The following is a 16,090-nucleotide window of genomic DNA, read 5'->3' on the forward strand; positions in this document are numbered from 1 at the left end:
AAACAATGTTTACCCTCTAATAAATCATTAAGGTTTCTGATTAATATTTTAATAAGGTTGGGGTTTAAATGTTTGACTAAAATGCCATTATTTCCCAGTAAAGGCTGCACTTCAATTACCTAAATTCCACCTACAGGCACTTGCAGTTTGAAAAGGTTGTCACATCCATAAGTTTCCTTTCAATGAAAGTAATGATGTAGTACAAAACAAATATCAATCTAATGGTCAGAAATAGAAGCTCATGGATTTTTTTAAGAGTTCAGAAAATTCTGTTCATTTTAAAAAATAATTGCAATATGTAAGTTTTAAAAGCCTATAGTGCAGCAAGTTTTCCCTTTTTATTTGAGAAACACTATACAACAGAATTAAAATATTCATTCATGAGATTTCTTTTATTCCTTAGCTCATTTTTACTTAACATGCATTCATTCCATCAAACCCAATGGCATTTTTTATTGCGGTTTTCCATTCTTAAAGTAGTCTCATGAGACATGTTAGACCTCTGTTAAATCTATCCAAGTTCAACCACAATATGCATCTGAATATATGGACAATTTACTTTTGAGTTTCTTGATCTGCTTCAAAAGCAGCTAGTTGATACCTGATCAGACAGTCGGGCTGAATATAGTGGTCCAGAAATTATTCATTTTGTTAGCATTTCTGAGGCAGCTTTTCAGTGGTGGATTTATTTTCACACGATTTCTACACCATTGTGGGGGTGATGTAAAGCATGACAAGATTTGGGACCTTCACACAATTTGTCTACTGATACTCACAGGCAGCTACTTTAAGTATATGTGAATGAGGGGGCTTACAATATAGAAGGGTATGTTAGATTGGTGAAAGAAGCATACATATTGCCAGCACCAGTTGAAATTGGCAGAAATTGCATAATCTGGAACTACAGTCGAAAGAAACTGAAATCACTGGAGTTGCAGAGAAAGTTTTAGAATGCCTTTCATTGCCTTAAACCTGCATTGAGCTGGATTTGCTTCTGGCAGTCTGAAGGCTTGTGTGGTCACTGGAATATTTCAGCTCACCTCCACTCACAGTAAGAACATTTCAATACTTGGCTTGGGCTTTCCAACGAGCGTTCCCTTATCGAAAGTTTTAACAGCAGAAGACGAGACAACCACAGAGGATGGAGATAAAGAGAGGGGCTATTAAATTTTCAAAGTGAACAGTGCACTGGTGCCCATTGTGTCCAAGAAACAAACAAGATAACAAAGCCGGTCCATAATACTTCTGAAGTGAATGTAGGTATTGACCTTCAATGTTGTATATAAATGTTGCATTATTCCACAATGCAGTGAAAAGATCTTCCTCAGATATCCTGGAGGTTAAACTTATTCTGGCACTCAAATTCTCCAAAGCTTGATCCTAATAGAAAAATGAATGGTGATTTGTTAATGTGAGTGACAGGCAATTATGTCCCGATTTCCATTAAAGTTTTGTTTTTGATGCCAGCACAATAATATAGATAACCCATGTACTTTTGAAGGCACAAATGTCCACATTCAGTTATAATTGGACTGCCGACTCCTGGATGCAGCATGACAGCAGGAGTAAAAGTACATTGCACGCATATTGTGGGGCTGCTTTCATGAGAAATGACATTAAGGGGTGATTTAATAGCAGTGCTTAAAATTACAAAGTGATGGGGCAGATTGATAGGTCTAGAATGAGGGGACATGGATACTATAAAAAGGATGTTGCGGCATTGGAGATGATGCAGTGTAGGTTCACTGCAATGCTACCTGCAGTGAGGCAATATAAATACAAAAAGAGTTGAAAAGCTGGGGTTGTTTTTGTTAAAATAGGGAAGATTTAGAGGTGATTTGGTAGAGGTACTTAAAATTCTGAAAAGGTGGGACAGAGTAGATAGCAACAAACCGGTTTCTGTTGAAGAGTCTACCAGGGAGTTAAATAGATGTAAGATTAAATTGGAAGAGATTTGGGAGAGAAGGATAAACTTTAGTATACTAAGGATGTGATGTTGTGGAATGTAATACTGGAGCTAATGTTTAAAACAGAGACCATAGTGGCAAATATTTCCAGAGCTACTGTTCTGCTGTATCTTCACCAGAAATGTGAGAGAAACTCCAAAAAAAAAATTACCCCCGCCCATGCCAACATTAAAGATTAGACTGACGGTTGAAGGGAAAGGGAACAGGGCAGCCAGTTGGGATGAAGACTACTGTTCTTTTGGATTATAAATAACAGCAAGGGCTGCATGGCCAATCTGGCCTATTTCTACGTTTTAATTAAAATGTAATTCTGCAAAATATTGCTCTTGTTCTGTGTGAGCTTTTCTTTCCATAACAATAGCAATACAATAAAGTCCAAATAATATAAAGTAATACCAGTGATAATGGGTGGAGAAGATATAAATCTAAAAGCACTTCTTCTCCTTCGAGCACTATGCCCTAAGAGGGCATTGGCAACCATAGGCTTTGTCCATGGTTCTGCTTGACAAAGTGGTTTATTTTGCCTTCTGCAATCTGGCTAACCAGGAAAATCTCCTGCCCTTATACTGTCTATCATCAAGCATCCTGGAAGGATTTACAAACTGTAATCAACATGTGTTATGTCCACATCAAGTCTTGAAGTGGGACTTACTCTTTTTTAGCTCATTCATGGGATGTGGAGATCACTAGCTAGGCCAGCATTTATTGCCCATCCCTAATTGCCCTTGTTCAGTCAACCACATTGCTATGGGTCTGGAGTCGCATGTAGGCCAAGACAGCAGATTTCCCTTCCCTAAAGGGCATGTGTTTTTTTACAAAAATTGACAAGCATGGTCATCATCAAACATTTAAGATTTTTTAATTCAAATTTCACTATCTGCTGTGGTGGGATTTGAACCCAGGTCCCCAGAATATTACTCAGGGTACTCTGGAATACCAGTCCAGTGACAATACCACTATGCCACCACCTCCCTCATAGCTAATGACACTAGTCAGATAAATTTCTTTTGCTGCAATTACTGGTGGCTATACTTGTGTTTTTTGTGATTATAGATTTGTTAGGTTGATGCAAATATTTGCATTGCAGGCAAAATGTGCTGAGACCTTTTTTTTTGCTAACTCCTTATTGAAGTTGATTTTTCCTGAATCATACAATTGTTCATTAAGGCTTGAAATCGTTTACTATGTTCTGCTTTTCATTTATGCAGTGCTGCTTTTCATGCGCTATGCTACAGCACTACTCTTTAATAACGAGAAGATGAACATTTGTTTTAAAGAATCTTGAAAAATTAGCTTTGGTTCCCTCAATGTTCAAGCACTTCTAATGAACCCTGGAGAAGAGGGGTGGGTGGGTGGTGGGGGAGAAGAATTGATATTAAGAATTTGAGAAGATTTCAGTGTTAGTAAATGAAGTGTTGACAGAAGCGTTAAACAATGAAAACATTGCTGAGTGGTGTACCAAAAGAATGCACCTGTTAGAATTGCAAAAAAAATGTATAACAAATCTGATACTGGTTTTTTCTGAGTGAATTGTAATTGGAGACACCATCCTGGGTTAACAATATTGAAACAATGGGATAGGATTTGGTTTGCTCAGATTTTGAGGCATTAGGGTCATGATTTGTGATGTTCTTGTGCCTGTTCAGGTGGGCAAAATTCATGTACCCAGTTTATCTGAATGAATGCAGTGTTATCTCTGCTTTCTAATGTTGAACGTGAGCTCTGCACATAGCAAGATGCCCCATCAACATCATTTGTTGATCGGATGGTACAGTCAGCCTGGTCTTCTTAATGACAGGCTGCCTCTCAGAAGGAAAGATGCACAAAAAGATTGCTGCAATGTAAATTTTTGGAAACTGAATACCAGAGGGATCTATAGTGGCAGGTGTGACACAAGAGGCTTACCTGGTGCATGTAGGTGTGAGGAGAGATGCTGTAGTCCTGCAGGAGGCCAGGTGATCCTTAAGGACCACCCCCCAAGGGTCAATTCCCGAAGCCTGCGCTGATAGAGCAGGCAGCAATGCCACAAGAAGTCTAATGGCCTTATGCTGGTTGTCAACATCAATGAATGCATCTTAACATCATACCTCCTACTAACCATACCCCACACATAATCAATGTATCATAAAATGGCTACAGCAATAAGAGGTCATTCAGCCCATCGTATCCGTGCCACTCTATGCAAGAGTAACTCAGCTAGTCTCACTTCCCCTGCTCGTTCCCTGTAGCCCTACAAATCTTTCTTCTTCAGTTGTTCAATCAATTCCCTTTTGAAAGCCCTGGTTGTAACTGCCAGGTGGTGCATTCATGTAAGTAATTGTGAAAAACCTATTTTACAGGTTGGTTATAAGATATGGTTATCTTGAATGCAGCCAGCTTATGAATTGAGCCAGCTCCACTATTCAATATGATCATGGCTATCTTTGGCTTCAACTCCAATTTCTTATCACCGCCGTCTCCATATCTGGTTCCGTGAAAGACCAAAAATCTACCAAAATGCTATCTCAGCCTTAAAGGTATTCAAAGATGGACATTCACAACTCTCTTGGGTAGAGAAATGTAAATACTTACAATCCTTGAGTGATGAAATTTCTTTTCATTCCTAAATGATCAACCCCTTATCCTGAGACTCTGCCCCCACCCTCTGTTCCTGATTCCCCAATCAGGGCAAACAGCTTCTCAGTTTCTACTCTTTTAAGCCCCTTCAAAATCTTTTATGTTGCAATGAGATCGCCTCTCATTCTTCTAAACTTCAAAGAGTATAGACCCAATTTACTCAGCATCTCATCACAGGGCAACCCTTCCATCCCAGAGACCACTTTTGTGAACCCTCCATCTGCCTCCATTCTCAGCACTGAAAAAGAAAATGTGCCGAGTAAAATGTTAAGTGAAAATATTTTTGATTTAACATTATCTGATGGCTGCAGAAATACAGATTAATTGACAAGCGATACTGAATAATTATCTTTTTACAATGGCAAATTCTTAAAGTTCTTTTATCTTTTATTCTTTTTTATTTGCATTGATGTCCTGTTAAATAATCTTGGAAAATGACAGATCAAGGCTGCAATGATTCTTTTTGCAATGAAAATTGAAAATGCTGGGAATACCTTTCACACCTGGCATCATCTGTGAAGAGATTTATTTTGTGCTACGTTTCTTTTAAGGTAACACATGCACATTTTAGCGCTTCTTTCGCTATTTGCAATATAAAATAATGTATATTTTAAAAATATGAATTGTGCACCTGAGCTTTTAAAACATCCTGGATTAGACATTCAGGCGTGTACATTCTTGGCCATGTACCCGAATGGTGAGGCCCGAAGTGTCCCTGATATTGGGCCTCGGGCCTCATTATAATGGAACTGTGAGATGAGAAGGGTCCACTGACGAAGTGGAATGCAAATCGAAGAGACCCTCTGGTAAGTAGCTCTAGGCCAGGGTCAGCAGTCAGGTCCAGAGAGCTCGGGAGTTTATGGAAAATCAGGAAGTTGACTGGCGATAGATTAGGAGGCCAGGAGTGGGGAAGGATAGGGAGTCAGGATTGAGACAAATGTTATTTGAATGTGGGGTTGGAGGACTGCTCCAGCTCCACCCAACTCTGCATTCAGGTAAGTCAATGTGAAAAACTCACTTTGTATGTAACAGATGGTCTCAAGGTTTGATTATATTGACTGCAGTCAGCTTACACATCCTGAAGTTAGGGACTCAAAACAATCCCTTCCCAGATACAATAAGGTGTCTGCTATTTCTGATGATGCCCTGGGCATCTATATTTTTTCCTCTTTCCCAATATGGAGCTAGCAACCTCATGGTCCGAAATGTGCACAGACTTCCTGACTACCATACCCAGGGTTTAGTAGGCCAGTTAATGCCAGAAAAAACAGATGCACATTTTCTCTGCAGAGGTGCACAGGACTGTTTATAAAGGGGCACCAACACAGTTTTATGTCCTGTAATCTTGTCTGCACAATACACTCTTACTTTGCCTTCCTCCCAACGAAGATACCAGGATGTCCTTCCCACTCCTATGGCTGAGGGGATTCCACTCTCAGTACAGCAGACGTTCATAACTTACAGCACCAACTTGGGGTTCTGCAACAGAATCTAATTGGTCTGTATGAAACTCCAGGAATTTTCTCATCAATTTTATTGATCCCAGCTTTTCATTTCAAAATTTTTAAAACTGAATTAAGATTCTCAAATTGCTCCATGACAATTAGGGATAGGCAATAAATGCTGGCCTTGCGAGGCCCACATGCCATCAATGAATTTTAAAAAAGCATTTGAACTCATGGGCACAGTCTTCTGGTTGGCATGTGGGGGCGGGCCCTGCAGGCCGATGTGCAAAATGACACTTAGTGAGGTTGGGCACGCTTCCTGACATCACCGCACATCATTCCAATCTTTAGTTCGGCGGGTGCACACCGGAGTCAGCTGTGCGCCTGCCGAACTGTCAAAGGCCTATTAAAGCCATTAGTCACCTAATTGAAGTAGTTCCGTACTCTGTGCCTCAGGGAGATTTCTGTGCTCTGTCACTCGCATGCGCAAAAGAGCGGAGGCCCGACTTTCTCTCCCCGCCCGCCTGCACAGATAGCACAGAGTGCTTCCGGGTGTGCGTCACACTGGGCGGGCCAATTAAGGCTTGCCCTTTAAAATGGTGGTGTGCAGCTGACCGCGGGTGGCAATCAGCTGTGCGCCTGTCTACGCCCGCCCGACAGGGAGAAAATTCTCCCCCATGTCCTCTGGGTTATTAGTCCAGGCCCCAGGGTCAATTTTGAGTGTGAAATGCATGTTAGCCATCAGAATATTTGTGTTTTCAACCCTCTGTCTGAATTCCACTTCTTCCTCCAAAGCTACAGGTGCCATTATTGATCCAACAAAATTGCTTTGTTGACCATTGCTACAACTCCTTTCAGCCCAGTGCTGTGACTACAGTTCTGTGAAAGTTAAGTCCTATGTGGCACAATTTTAACAGCAATCACACAAAACCAGGAGTTTCTTTATAACTAAAGGTTTTACCATAAGTCTACTGTTGGTGTTGCTTTAGAATCACAGAAATCTACAGCACATGGAGGCCACTTAGCTTGTTGTGCCTGTGCTGGATCTTTGAAAGAACAGCTGTGCTTAGTCCCACATCCCCACTTTTTGTCTGTAACAATGTAAGATTCTCATCAAGTACCCATCAAGGTCTCTTGGAAAATTATCCAGGGAATCAGATTCCACCATCTTTTCAGGTAGGGAGTTTGGGTTCTGACAAAGTGAAAAAAAAAACCTCATCTCTCCTCTAGATCTTTTGCTGAAGATTTTATCTCTATGACCTCAAGTTATAGATCCACGCTGGAGGGAATGGTTTTTTAAATCTATCCACTCTTTTGAAACCTCTCATTATCTTGAAAACCTCTATTAAGTCACCTCTTAACCTTCTCTGTTCCAAGGAGAGCATTCCTAATTATTCCAATCTCCTGGTAAACCTCCTCTGCACCCTTTCGAAGGTCTTTACGTCTTTCCTGAAATATGGTGCCCAGTATTGTCCACAATGCTCCAGCTGTGGCTTAACCAGTAATATATAAAGTTCCACTTCTCTCCACAAAGATAAAACACTATTTATGTGCATCTCTTTACTAATAAGATCTGTACAATAAATAACATCCATGTTCACGAATTGAAAACATTTCACAACAAATATTTATATTACACTAGAATTTACAGTAAACTAACTAGTACAATGCACTAGTTTTGCCTACATACAAACATAAATACCTTACTATCAGAATTATACAAGGTATTTTGCACTGGGCGACTAGAAGGGATCAAATTCAAACCATAATTTAATGCTATTTGGTAAGTGGCTGTAGTCACTAGAACTTCGATCAGTAAAATAGTATTTAACCCACACTGAACTAAAACCATATTTCCACAAACCTGTTCTACTTAGTATACAAATTAGTACTGAAAATTTTGGCTGAAATACAATATATCGTTGTTTGCCCGATTTCCTTTTTAGAGCAAGCAATAAAAACCTGATCTTTGAATAATTAAGTACAACACTCCAACCAAAAGTGAAGGACTGACGGATTTTTAAAAAAAAACAGCCTCTCAGTACATTAGTAAATTTACATGATCAAGTAGAAAAATGGGACTGCTTACTTGACTGTACTGGGTTCCTGAGAATCACAGACACGAATGGTGTACATAACTGTAGAAGCACCTTAATACAAATACATTATTGAAATGTATATGACTGGTACAAGATTGCAGAAACTACAACTTCTCAATAACAATAAAATTGTGGTTTCTGTACATGTTTTGAAACCACAAATTCTTGGAATTAAACATGTATAGAAAAATCTTACTTATTCCAATTCAACTTAACAGAGGTTTTATAGAGATCAGGGATATATTCACTTTGAAACATATAGTACTAAGAATACTGAAATCTGAATCAGTCTTTAAAGAAAATACACACTATGTAGTGTATCCACTGTTTAACCAGGCAATTCAAAATACCTCAGCAACATTGTCCTTTGAACTGTGTTTCAAAGCTGCAAGTTCCATTTGCTTTTGTGAACATTCATTTGATTTTTTTTCTCCTGGTTAGATTAATATGATGTATACACAATACTAAAATTGGATTGGTATTCATTCAAAATAATTTTCCTTTTTTTTCCTTAGATGAGTCAATACAGTATTACTGATTTAACATATTGTACTTTAGATACACCTCTTCAGTCTCAATGTTGGCTAGTGTGTTCCAAAAACCTACAGACAGAACTATGATCCAGAAACAGTTTATCCTCATATTCATAAAATAGTGTTAAATTTTCAAGTTGTGTTGAAGGTTCGATTCATTCAGTAAGGCAGATAGGTTGTATTGAAAGTTGAGTTTTTCTCATAATCTTTAGTGATATGGAAGTAGAATTTTTTTTGTAATCCACAGATGTTCCCAACATACAGCATTTATAAATGTGTGCAGCTTCTTCAGAGAATTGAAACTTTGTGGAAAAGACACTTGAACAGGCACTGAAAGAATAAGGGTTCATCAGAACTTCAGGAGATTGTCTGAGCGCAAAAGTACTCTATGGATTCATTGTTGGCCTGGGGACAAAAACAAGAACAAACACCATCAGTTGAATTTGTTTTCTCTGCCCTTAAAATGCAGGTGTTTATGCTAATTTATATTCATATTTCATATCAATAGGTTTCTTAGTGCTTTGATCAATCATAAATATCCATCGTAAATATTTGGCAATTAATAAAGATCAATATCAATTCAAAAAATATAGCTGAGGTTTTAGCTCGTGATCTTTAATATACATTATCAGCTTGTAATGAAACAGAGACTAACAGAACCTCTTGAAAATAAAAAAGATAGAGAAACAAGCAGATATTAATATAGTGAGCTTTGTAAATTAGGATAGCTTGATTTCCCACTTACATAGGTAGGTTCTAAAAATAAAAATGTTCTAGTTCTTATCTTGGAGTGATTTCAGTCTCAGTGCTGTGTCTATAATAACCACAAAATGCCTTGCACTGTCATCATAGCAACATGATAGGACTTTAAAGATGTTACACAAGAAAGCCAAGTTCCATTGTATAGGGTATCACCAAGGTTTAAAAACATAAAAGAGAAAATGGAAAATATGAATTAAGAAGTACTAATAAGATAATGCCAAACTCAGTTGTTAATACATTGAAGACAATAGAAAGAAACGTACAGAAGGAGTTCCAGTTCTGAGATTCTAAGAAATTAGTGAGGGACTTTATAATGTCTTATCATTCAAAAAATGAAAATGCTTGAAGGGAGATAGTGCAGGCAGGTAAAAAATGAAATAATAAAAAAAAACTTTAAAGAAATACTGACCATACTACAGTCTATAAAAGATTCAGGATACAATTGTGTGGAAGGGAGGACCAAAAATGAAGGAGGAATTGTTATAAGATTACGAACCTTTCATTCACTTTGCCCAAGACTGCCCTCTCCAGACATAGAAATAATAGGACTTTTATAGAGAATTTAAGGCTAGTGTAAGGGAAACAAGAGGGTTGTACAGGCTGCTGGAGCACAGTTTTGCATGAGCTAGAGTTTGCAGAAGATGCAAGGTGGGAGACTGGCTAGGAGTGCATTGGAATAGTTGTAGTTAGAAGGTAACAAAGACATGAATGGGGGTTTTGGCACCAGATCAGCTAAGGCAAGGCCCTGCAGACTTTCAAGAAGTATGAAGAAGCTGTAGATTAGAATTAAGGGACTGAAAGATTTTTATTGTTCTGTTGAAAGACATGGAGGAAATCAAGATGGAGTGATTTAGTCAAGAGGCCTGGGGGCTGTGTGCAGTGAGGATATATTTGACCTGAAGGAAGTTGAAGGGTGAGGTATGGATTTATCAGCAAATGATTGGATAGGTTAACTAATATGGTCTATATAAACATCCAAATATGTGATTCTGTATTTCTTAAAATGGCTATTATATTTTTAACATGCCCAAACACAGGTTGATCAGAACTACAGCTGTTTTAGAGTACAATTACTTTTAAAGTGACATCCTTATTGTGGTTTAAATCTGGTTGCAGTCCAAAGAGCATCAGGAAAGAGTGTAGTAGCCTTAAGCCTCTTCAAAGAGCTACTGTAATTTTAAAATGCACAAATATGTAGAAGTAAGTTCAAAAACATCAATATGCAGTCAACAGGAGATTTTTATTTTAAAGGTGGATGAGGTGAATCTGCCTCAGGTAAGCTGTGGTTGCACACTTTTTTTGGTTACACAGAAATGGAATCGATTTTCATACATGCAGCCAGTTATCAATCTGTAAATGGTAAATCCCTATTAACATACAACAATATAATCTTATACCTGTGCTTCATGAACAACAATTAGTTCCTTCCTCCTGAGAAACACCATGCATAGGAATGAGGCTTTCACACTGCTCACTGTCCTCTGGAGTTCTGAAAAGAGGTTATACTCATTTATTCATTAGTTGATTACTCCTTGTGCAACAGAATCTGAGAAAGAAGATGATACTCTCTCTCTAAAAGTTGAGTATGCCTGCTTTTGTGTGGGCTTGACAAGGTAGATGCAGGAAGGATGGTTCCTCTGGCTGGGGGTCTAGAACAGGGGTCAGGGTCTCAAAATAAGAGGTAAGCCATTTAGGAGGGTGGTAAATCTCTGGAATTCTCTAGCCCAAAGTACTCTGGAGGCTCTGTCATTGCGAATGTGCAAGACAGAGATCGACAGATTTCTAGATAGTAAAGACATCGATGGATATGTGGATAATAAGGGAAAATGGCATTGAGGTAGGTCAGCTATGATCTAATTGAATGGCAGAGCGGGTTGGACGAACCAAGTGGCCTACTTCTCCTCCTATTTCCTATGTTCCTCTGGCCTCTAACCAACAGTTCTGAGTTATAAAGGAGGGCACCTTAAGGTGACTAAGTAGACAGTTGTCTCTCCCTATTACATTTAGGGTTATTACACCATTCCTTTTAATTCTCTTCCTTTTGAAGGCATTTGTTGGAGCATATGTCCACTGGCATTGGCAGCTCTCCAACACTTCATGTCTGAGCCTGGACAGTGAATGTCAATAAACTATTTGACTATGGAGGGCGTGACAATTACTATTACTCATTTGCACATGCTGTTACAGGGTGACTGATTAGTAATAGGGTGAAAATGCCCTTGCTGGTTGGTGTATCCTCTCTGTATTCAGGCCAATCATAGCACCCAGTTGCTAATCTATGTAAATCAGTTAGGGTTGTCAAGTCTTGTTCCTCCAATTCCTGGAGTTTAATCCTATGACCTCCTGTTCTTCCACACCAACTAGAAAGTGAACAATTACCCAGCTGGAAGATTCTTGACTGTTGGTCTTTTTCTCATCTCCAATTTTGTTGAAACAAATAAATTAAAGCATTAAAAAATTCAAAGAACTACCTTTTTATACATTGCTCCTGTAATTTATTTTGCCCTGGTTGCTTGCAACACTGTCCTGGAGATTCATCTTCAATTCCTGGAGTCTGCAGACAATCCTAGGGCTTGGCAACCCCTAGGGCAGAATCTTGTGCCCTCCCCTGTAGCGAGTTTGGTGGTGAGGAGGTATTTAATAAGGTGGGAGTATGGCAGCTAGGGACCCTGTCACCTTCCAAATGATTAAGTCCATGGTTGGAAGGGCCATGGATGACCTTCCCGCCCCACAGCCGATTGAGGCCTTTAAGTGAGCATTTAATGTGGATGGGCTCACCACACGGGGAGCACAACAAGCGGCCTTGTGTGAGGTTGCTTGCAGGCTCCTGGGGGAGGGGAGAGACCCTTCCCTCACTCAAAGACGCTCAATGTCTGATCGAGGGTTAGGCATTTGGAAGGTGGGGGTAGCTCACCGAAATCCAGCCCCTGCCCTTTCTGCCCTCTCTCCCGTCACGTCCCCAACTCTTCCCTGTGACTCCCTCCAGCCATCACTCACCTCTAACCTGGGATCTAGAGACTATACTGGACCTAGGGTGGGTGTCATACTGGCAGCAGCCAAGGCCTCCCCAGCGGCGCTGCCATTCAATAGAGCTACCAACCTCAGACTGGCTGGCAGATCTCAGCGGGCAAGATTTCCACACAGGGTCCTTGATCTAGGGGGTAAGCCTGACACTAGCCTGGAACAAGGTGTAGCGGGCCTTCCCTAAAAGAGGCAAGGTGGGGCTCTTGCCGGCTCTCCAACTAACGGCCAAAATACCAATTGTTTCCACAAGATTCCACCCCTAGAGTCAGTAGAATAAAATCTGGGATGCTCAGACCTTTGATGGGCTTCATACTGGACCACGTGTTGCTGAAAAAAATTACTGGGGCAACTGTAAAAATGTACAAGTTTTCCTTATTTGATGATTTAATTTTAAAGTATTCACATTTTAAATGCTCTTCAATGTGTTCCTTCAAGTACCTTGCTGACAGAAGTAGAGTTATTAACACTTCCAGCATAATTTTTATTTTATTGGAGATGGTTTAACTTAACAGAAAAAGTTCAAAATCATGCTGAAAGTAGACCAAACACATTTACAGCATTGGTAACAAACCCTCTGGCTGACATGGGAATATATGCCCTTTATTAGTTTTGTTAAATAAATCAATAAAGAGGATGTGTGATTACATTTTGGAAGGAGAATATGAATATTACCGATCTAGGTCAAGTGTTTAATCATAGCACTTAACCTGACAGTTAACTTTTCCTTCAACAGTCTACACAACATTTTATTAAAAAACACTTCCTTATTCCATTCTGGAATTTAATAAATGCATTGCACATTATATTATTTGAAAAAGTAAAATTATTCACACTATCTAAAGACACAGGATTTTACACATTTTTCATCAGCAGATATTCTAGATGAAGGATTCAAAATGGTTTCCACTACCTGTTTAAAAGTTTATAGAAGACTAATAGGTGGAAAACTTGCTGCTGGCTAGAGCCTTACCTAGTGCAAAAGAAGCTTGTTGTGGTTGATGAAGGCCAATCATCTCAGCCCCAGGACATAGCTGTAGGAGTTCCACAAGGCAGTGACATAAGAACATACGACAATAAGAATAAGGAGCAGAAGTAGGCTATTCGGCCCCTTGAACTTGCTCCATCATTCAAAAAGATTACAGATGATCAGATGGTGGCCTCAGCTCCACCTTTCTGCCTGCCCCCAATAACCCTTGACTCCCTTGTAGATCAAAATGTGTCTAACTCAGCCTTGAATACATTCAATGGTCCAGCTGCCACTGCTCTCTGAGGTACAGAATTCTAAAGATTAACCATCCTTCTGAGAGAAGAAGCTCCTCCTCTTCTCGGTCTTAAATGGGAGACACTTATTCTGAAACTGCTCCCCCTTGTGCTAGATCACCCCATGAGGGGAAACAGCATCTCAGCATCTACCCTGTCAAACACCCTCTGGATCTATAAAAATACACATGTTTTCCTTATTTGATGATTCAACTTTAAAGTAATCAAATTTTAAATGCTGTTCAATGTGTTCCTTCAAGAACCTTGCTGACAGAAGTAGAGGTATTAATGTTTCCAGCATAGTTTTTATTTTATTGGCGTTGTTTCAAATAAGATTAGCTCTTATTTTCCTAAAAACCAATGAGTATAGACCCAACCTGCTCAACTTTCCTCATAAGACAACCCCTTCACCCCAGAAATCAACCCAGTGAGCCTTCTCTGAACTGCGTTAAATGCAAGTATATCCCCCATTAATTAATGAGACCAAAACTACACAGTACTCAAGGTGTGGTTTCACCAATGCCCTGTACAGTTGCAGCAAGGCTTCCCTACTTTTATACGCCATCCCCCTTGCAATAAAGGTCACCATTCCGTCCCCAACTGCATGCCAACTTTTTGTGATTCATGTACGAGGACAGCAAGATCCCTCTATACACCAGCATTCTGTAGTCTCTCTCCATTTAAATAATTTTCTGCTTTTCTGTTCTTTCTGCCAAAGTGCACAGCCTCACACTTTCCTACATTATATTCCATCTGCCAATTTTTTGCCCACTTGCTTAACATATCTATATCCCTTTGCAGACTCTGTGGCCAGAATTGTTCCCTCGTCGGGCGGGCTTGGTGGGAGGAGTTGGGTGCGGTCGGGAAGCCGACTGCCATCGGCTCTGCACCACGATTTCATGCGGGCGGGCCAATTAAGGCCTGCCTTGCGTGGATCATGAGTGGCAGCGCTCAGCGCTACCTGTGTGGGCAGGGGGAGGAGGGAGAGTGGGCCTGGTGCGCAGTTCGTGCATGTGTGCGAAAGAGCGTTTCAATCTCCCTGAGGCAGCTCCGTGCCTCAGGGAGATTGAAGCTCTTTTTAAAAAAATTAATAAAGACAATGAAAATTTTAAAAAAATGTCCCCTCACATGACTCTGTCACATGAGATGGGACATGTTTTTAATTCCAAAAATAAAGTTTTTATTTAATGTTCATTTGCTTTACGAAACCTCGTCCCGCTTATGTATGTAAAAAAAATGTGAAGGGCGCTTGGCCTTTTCGCCTGCTTGCCAACCATAAGGTTAGACAGGCAGCCTAAATTTGATTTTAATTAGCTTGTTAATGGCCTGAACAGGCCTTTCAATTATTGGCGGGCACGGAGCCGACTCCGCCACGTGCCCGCCAAAGGAAATGTCATGCGAGTGCGCAATGATATTGGGATTTGAATGAAGGGACAGAGTGTATTGAGGCCAAATTTGCTGACGATACAAAGATAGGTAGGAAGGCAAGTTGTGAAAACACAGGGCAGAATATTACGCTCGGCTTGCGGGCCCCTAGCTGCTCATAATCTCTTAGCAGACCATTTCTTGGTTTTACCTATGTCTTTGGTATCCATGTGGACCACAGCAACTGGATTGTTCCCTCACAAGAACACTCCCACTTCAGGTTCCTCTCCAGCCCTGGGGAAAAGTCCTCAGCCCTGGCACTGAACAGGCAACACAGTGCCAGAGAATGTCTCTCTCTCGCCAGCAGAGAGCTATATCAATCCCCTTAACTATACTGTTCCCCACTACTACGACATTCCTTTTCACTTCTCCAGCTTGAATGGTCCCCTGTACCACAGTGCAGTGGTCAGTTTGCTCATCCTCTCTGAAGCCCCTGTTATCACCCACACAGGCTGCCAGAACCTCATGCTTGTTAACAAGTGCAAAGCTTGAGGCTCCTCCAGTGCTATCTTTTGGAAACAGATACTGCCTCACTCTTAGTCACACCCTTCTGTCCTTGACAGCGGACCAAATATGAAATATAGGTTGCAGAGGAGATTTACAAGGATGTTTCCAGGACTGGAAAACTGCAGCAATGAGGAAAAACTGGATAGGCTGGGGTTGTTCTCCTTGGAACAGAGGAGGCTGAGAGGAGATGTGATTGCGATGCACAGAATTATGAGGGGTTTGGATAGAGGGAATGGGAAGAGCCTATTTACTTTAGCAGAGAAGTCAGTGTCCAGGGGGCACAGAGTTAAAGTGACTGGTAGAAAGATTAGAGGGGAGATGTGGAAACATTTTTTCACCCAGAGGGTTGTGGGAGTCTGGAATGCACTGCCTGAAAGGGCAGTAGAGGCAGAAACCCTCAACTCATTTAAAAGGTGTCTGGATATGCATCTCAAGTGTCAGCAGGCCATGGA

General features: G+C 40.4%; 1 protein-coding gene across 7 annotated transcripts in view; it reads right to left on the minus strand.

Moving 5' to 3' along the window:
- Positions 1-7,573: 7,573 nt before the first annotated feature.
- LOC121285020 (solute carrier family 35 member F5-like) overlaps positions 7,574-16,090 on the minus strand; it is a 147,510-nt gene continuing 138,993 nt past the window's right edge. For 6 of the 7 annotated variants that reach the window (XM_041201105.1, XM_041201100.1, XM_041201098.1 and 3 more), the window contains 2 exons: positions 10,820-10,911; positions 7,574-9,065 (listed from right to left, as the gene is read on the minus strand). In XM_041201105.1, coding sequence (XP_041057039.1) covers positions 10,827-10,911 — 85 coding nt within the window. In that variant the 3' untranslated portion in view covers positions 7,574-9,065; positions 10,820-10,826. The remainder of the gene's footprint in view (positions 9,066-10,819; positions 10,912-16,090) is intronic. The other variant, XM_041201103.1, reaches the window with a different exon arrangement.

Source organism: Carcharodon carcharias, chromosome 12, assembly GCF_017639515.1.
Source record: "Carcharodon carcharias isolate sCarCar2 chromosome 12, sCarCar2.pri, whole genome shotgun sequence".
NCBI classification, from domain to species: Eukaryota; Metazoa; Chordata; class Chondrichthyes; order Lamniformes; family Lamnidae; genus Carcharodon; species Carcharodon carcharias.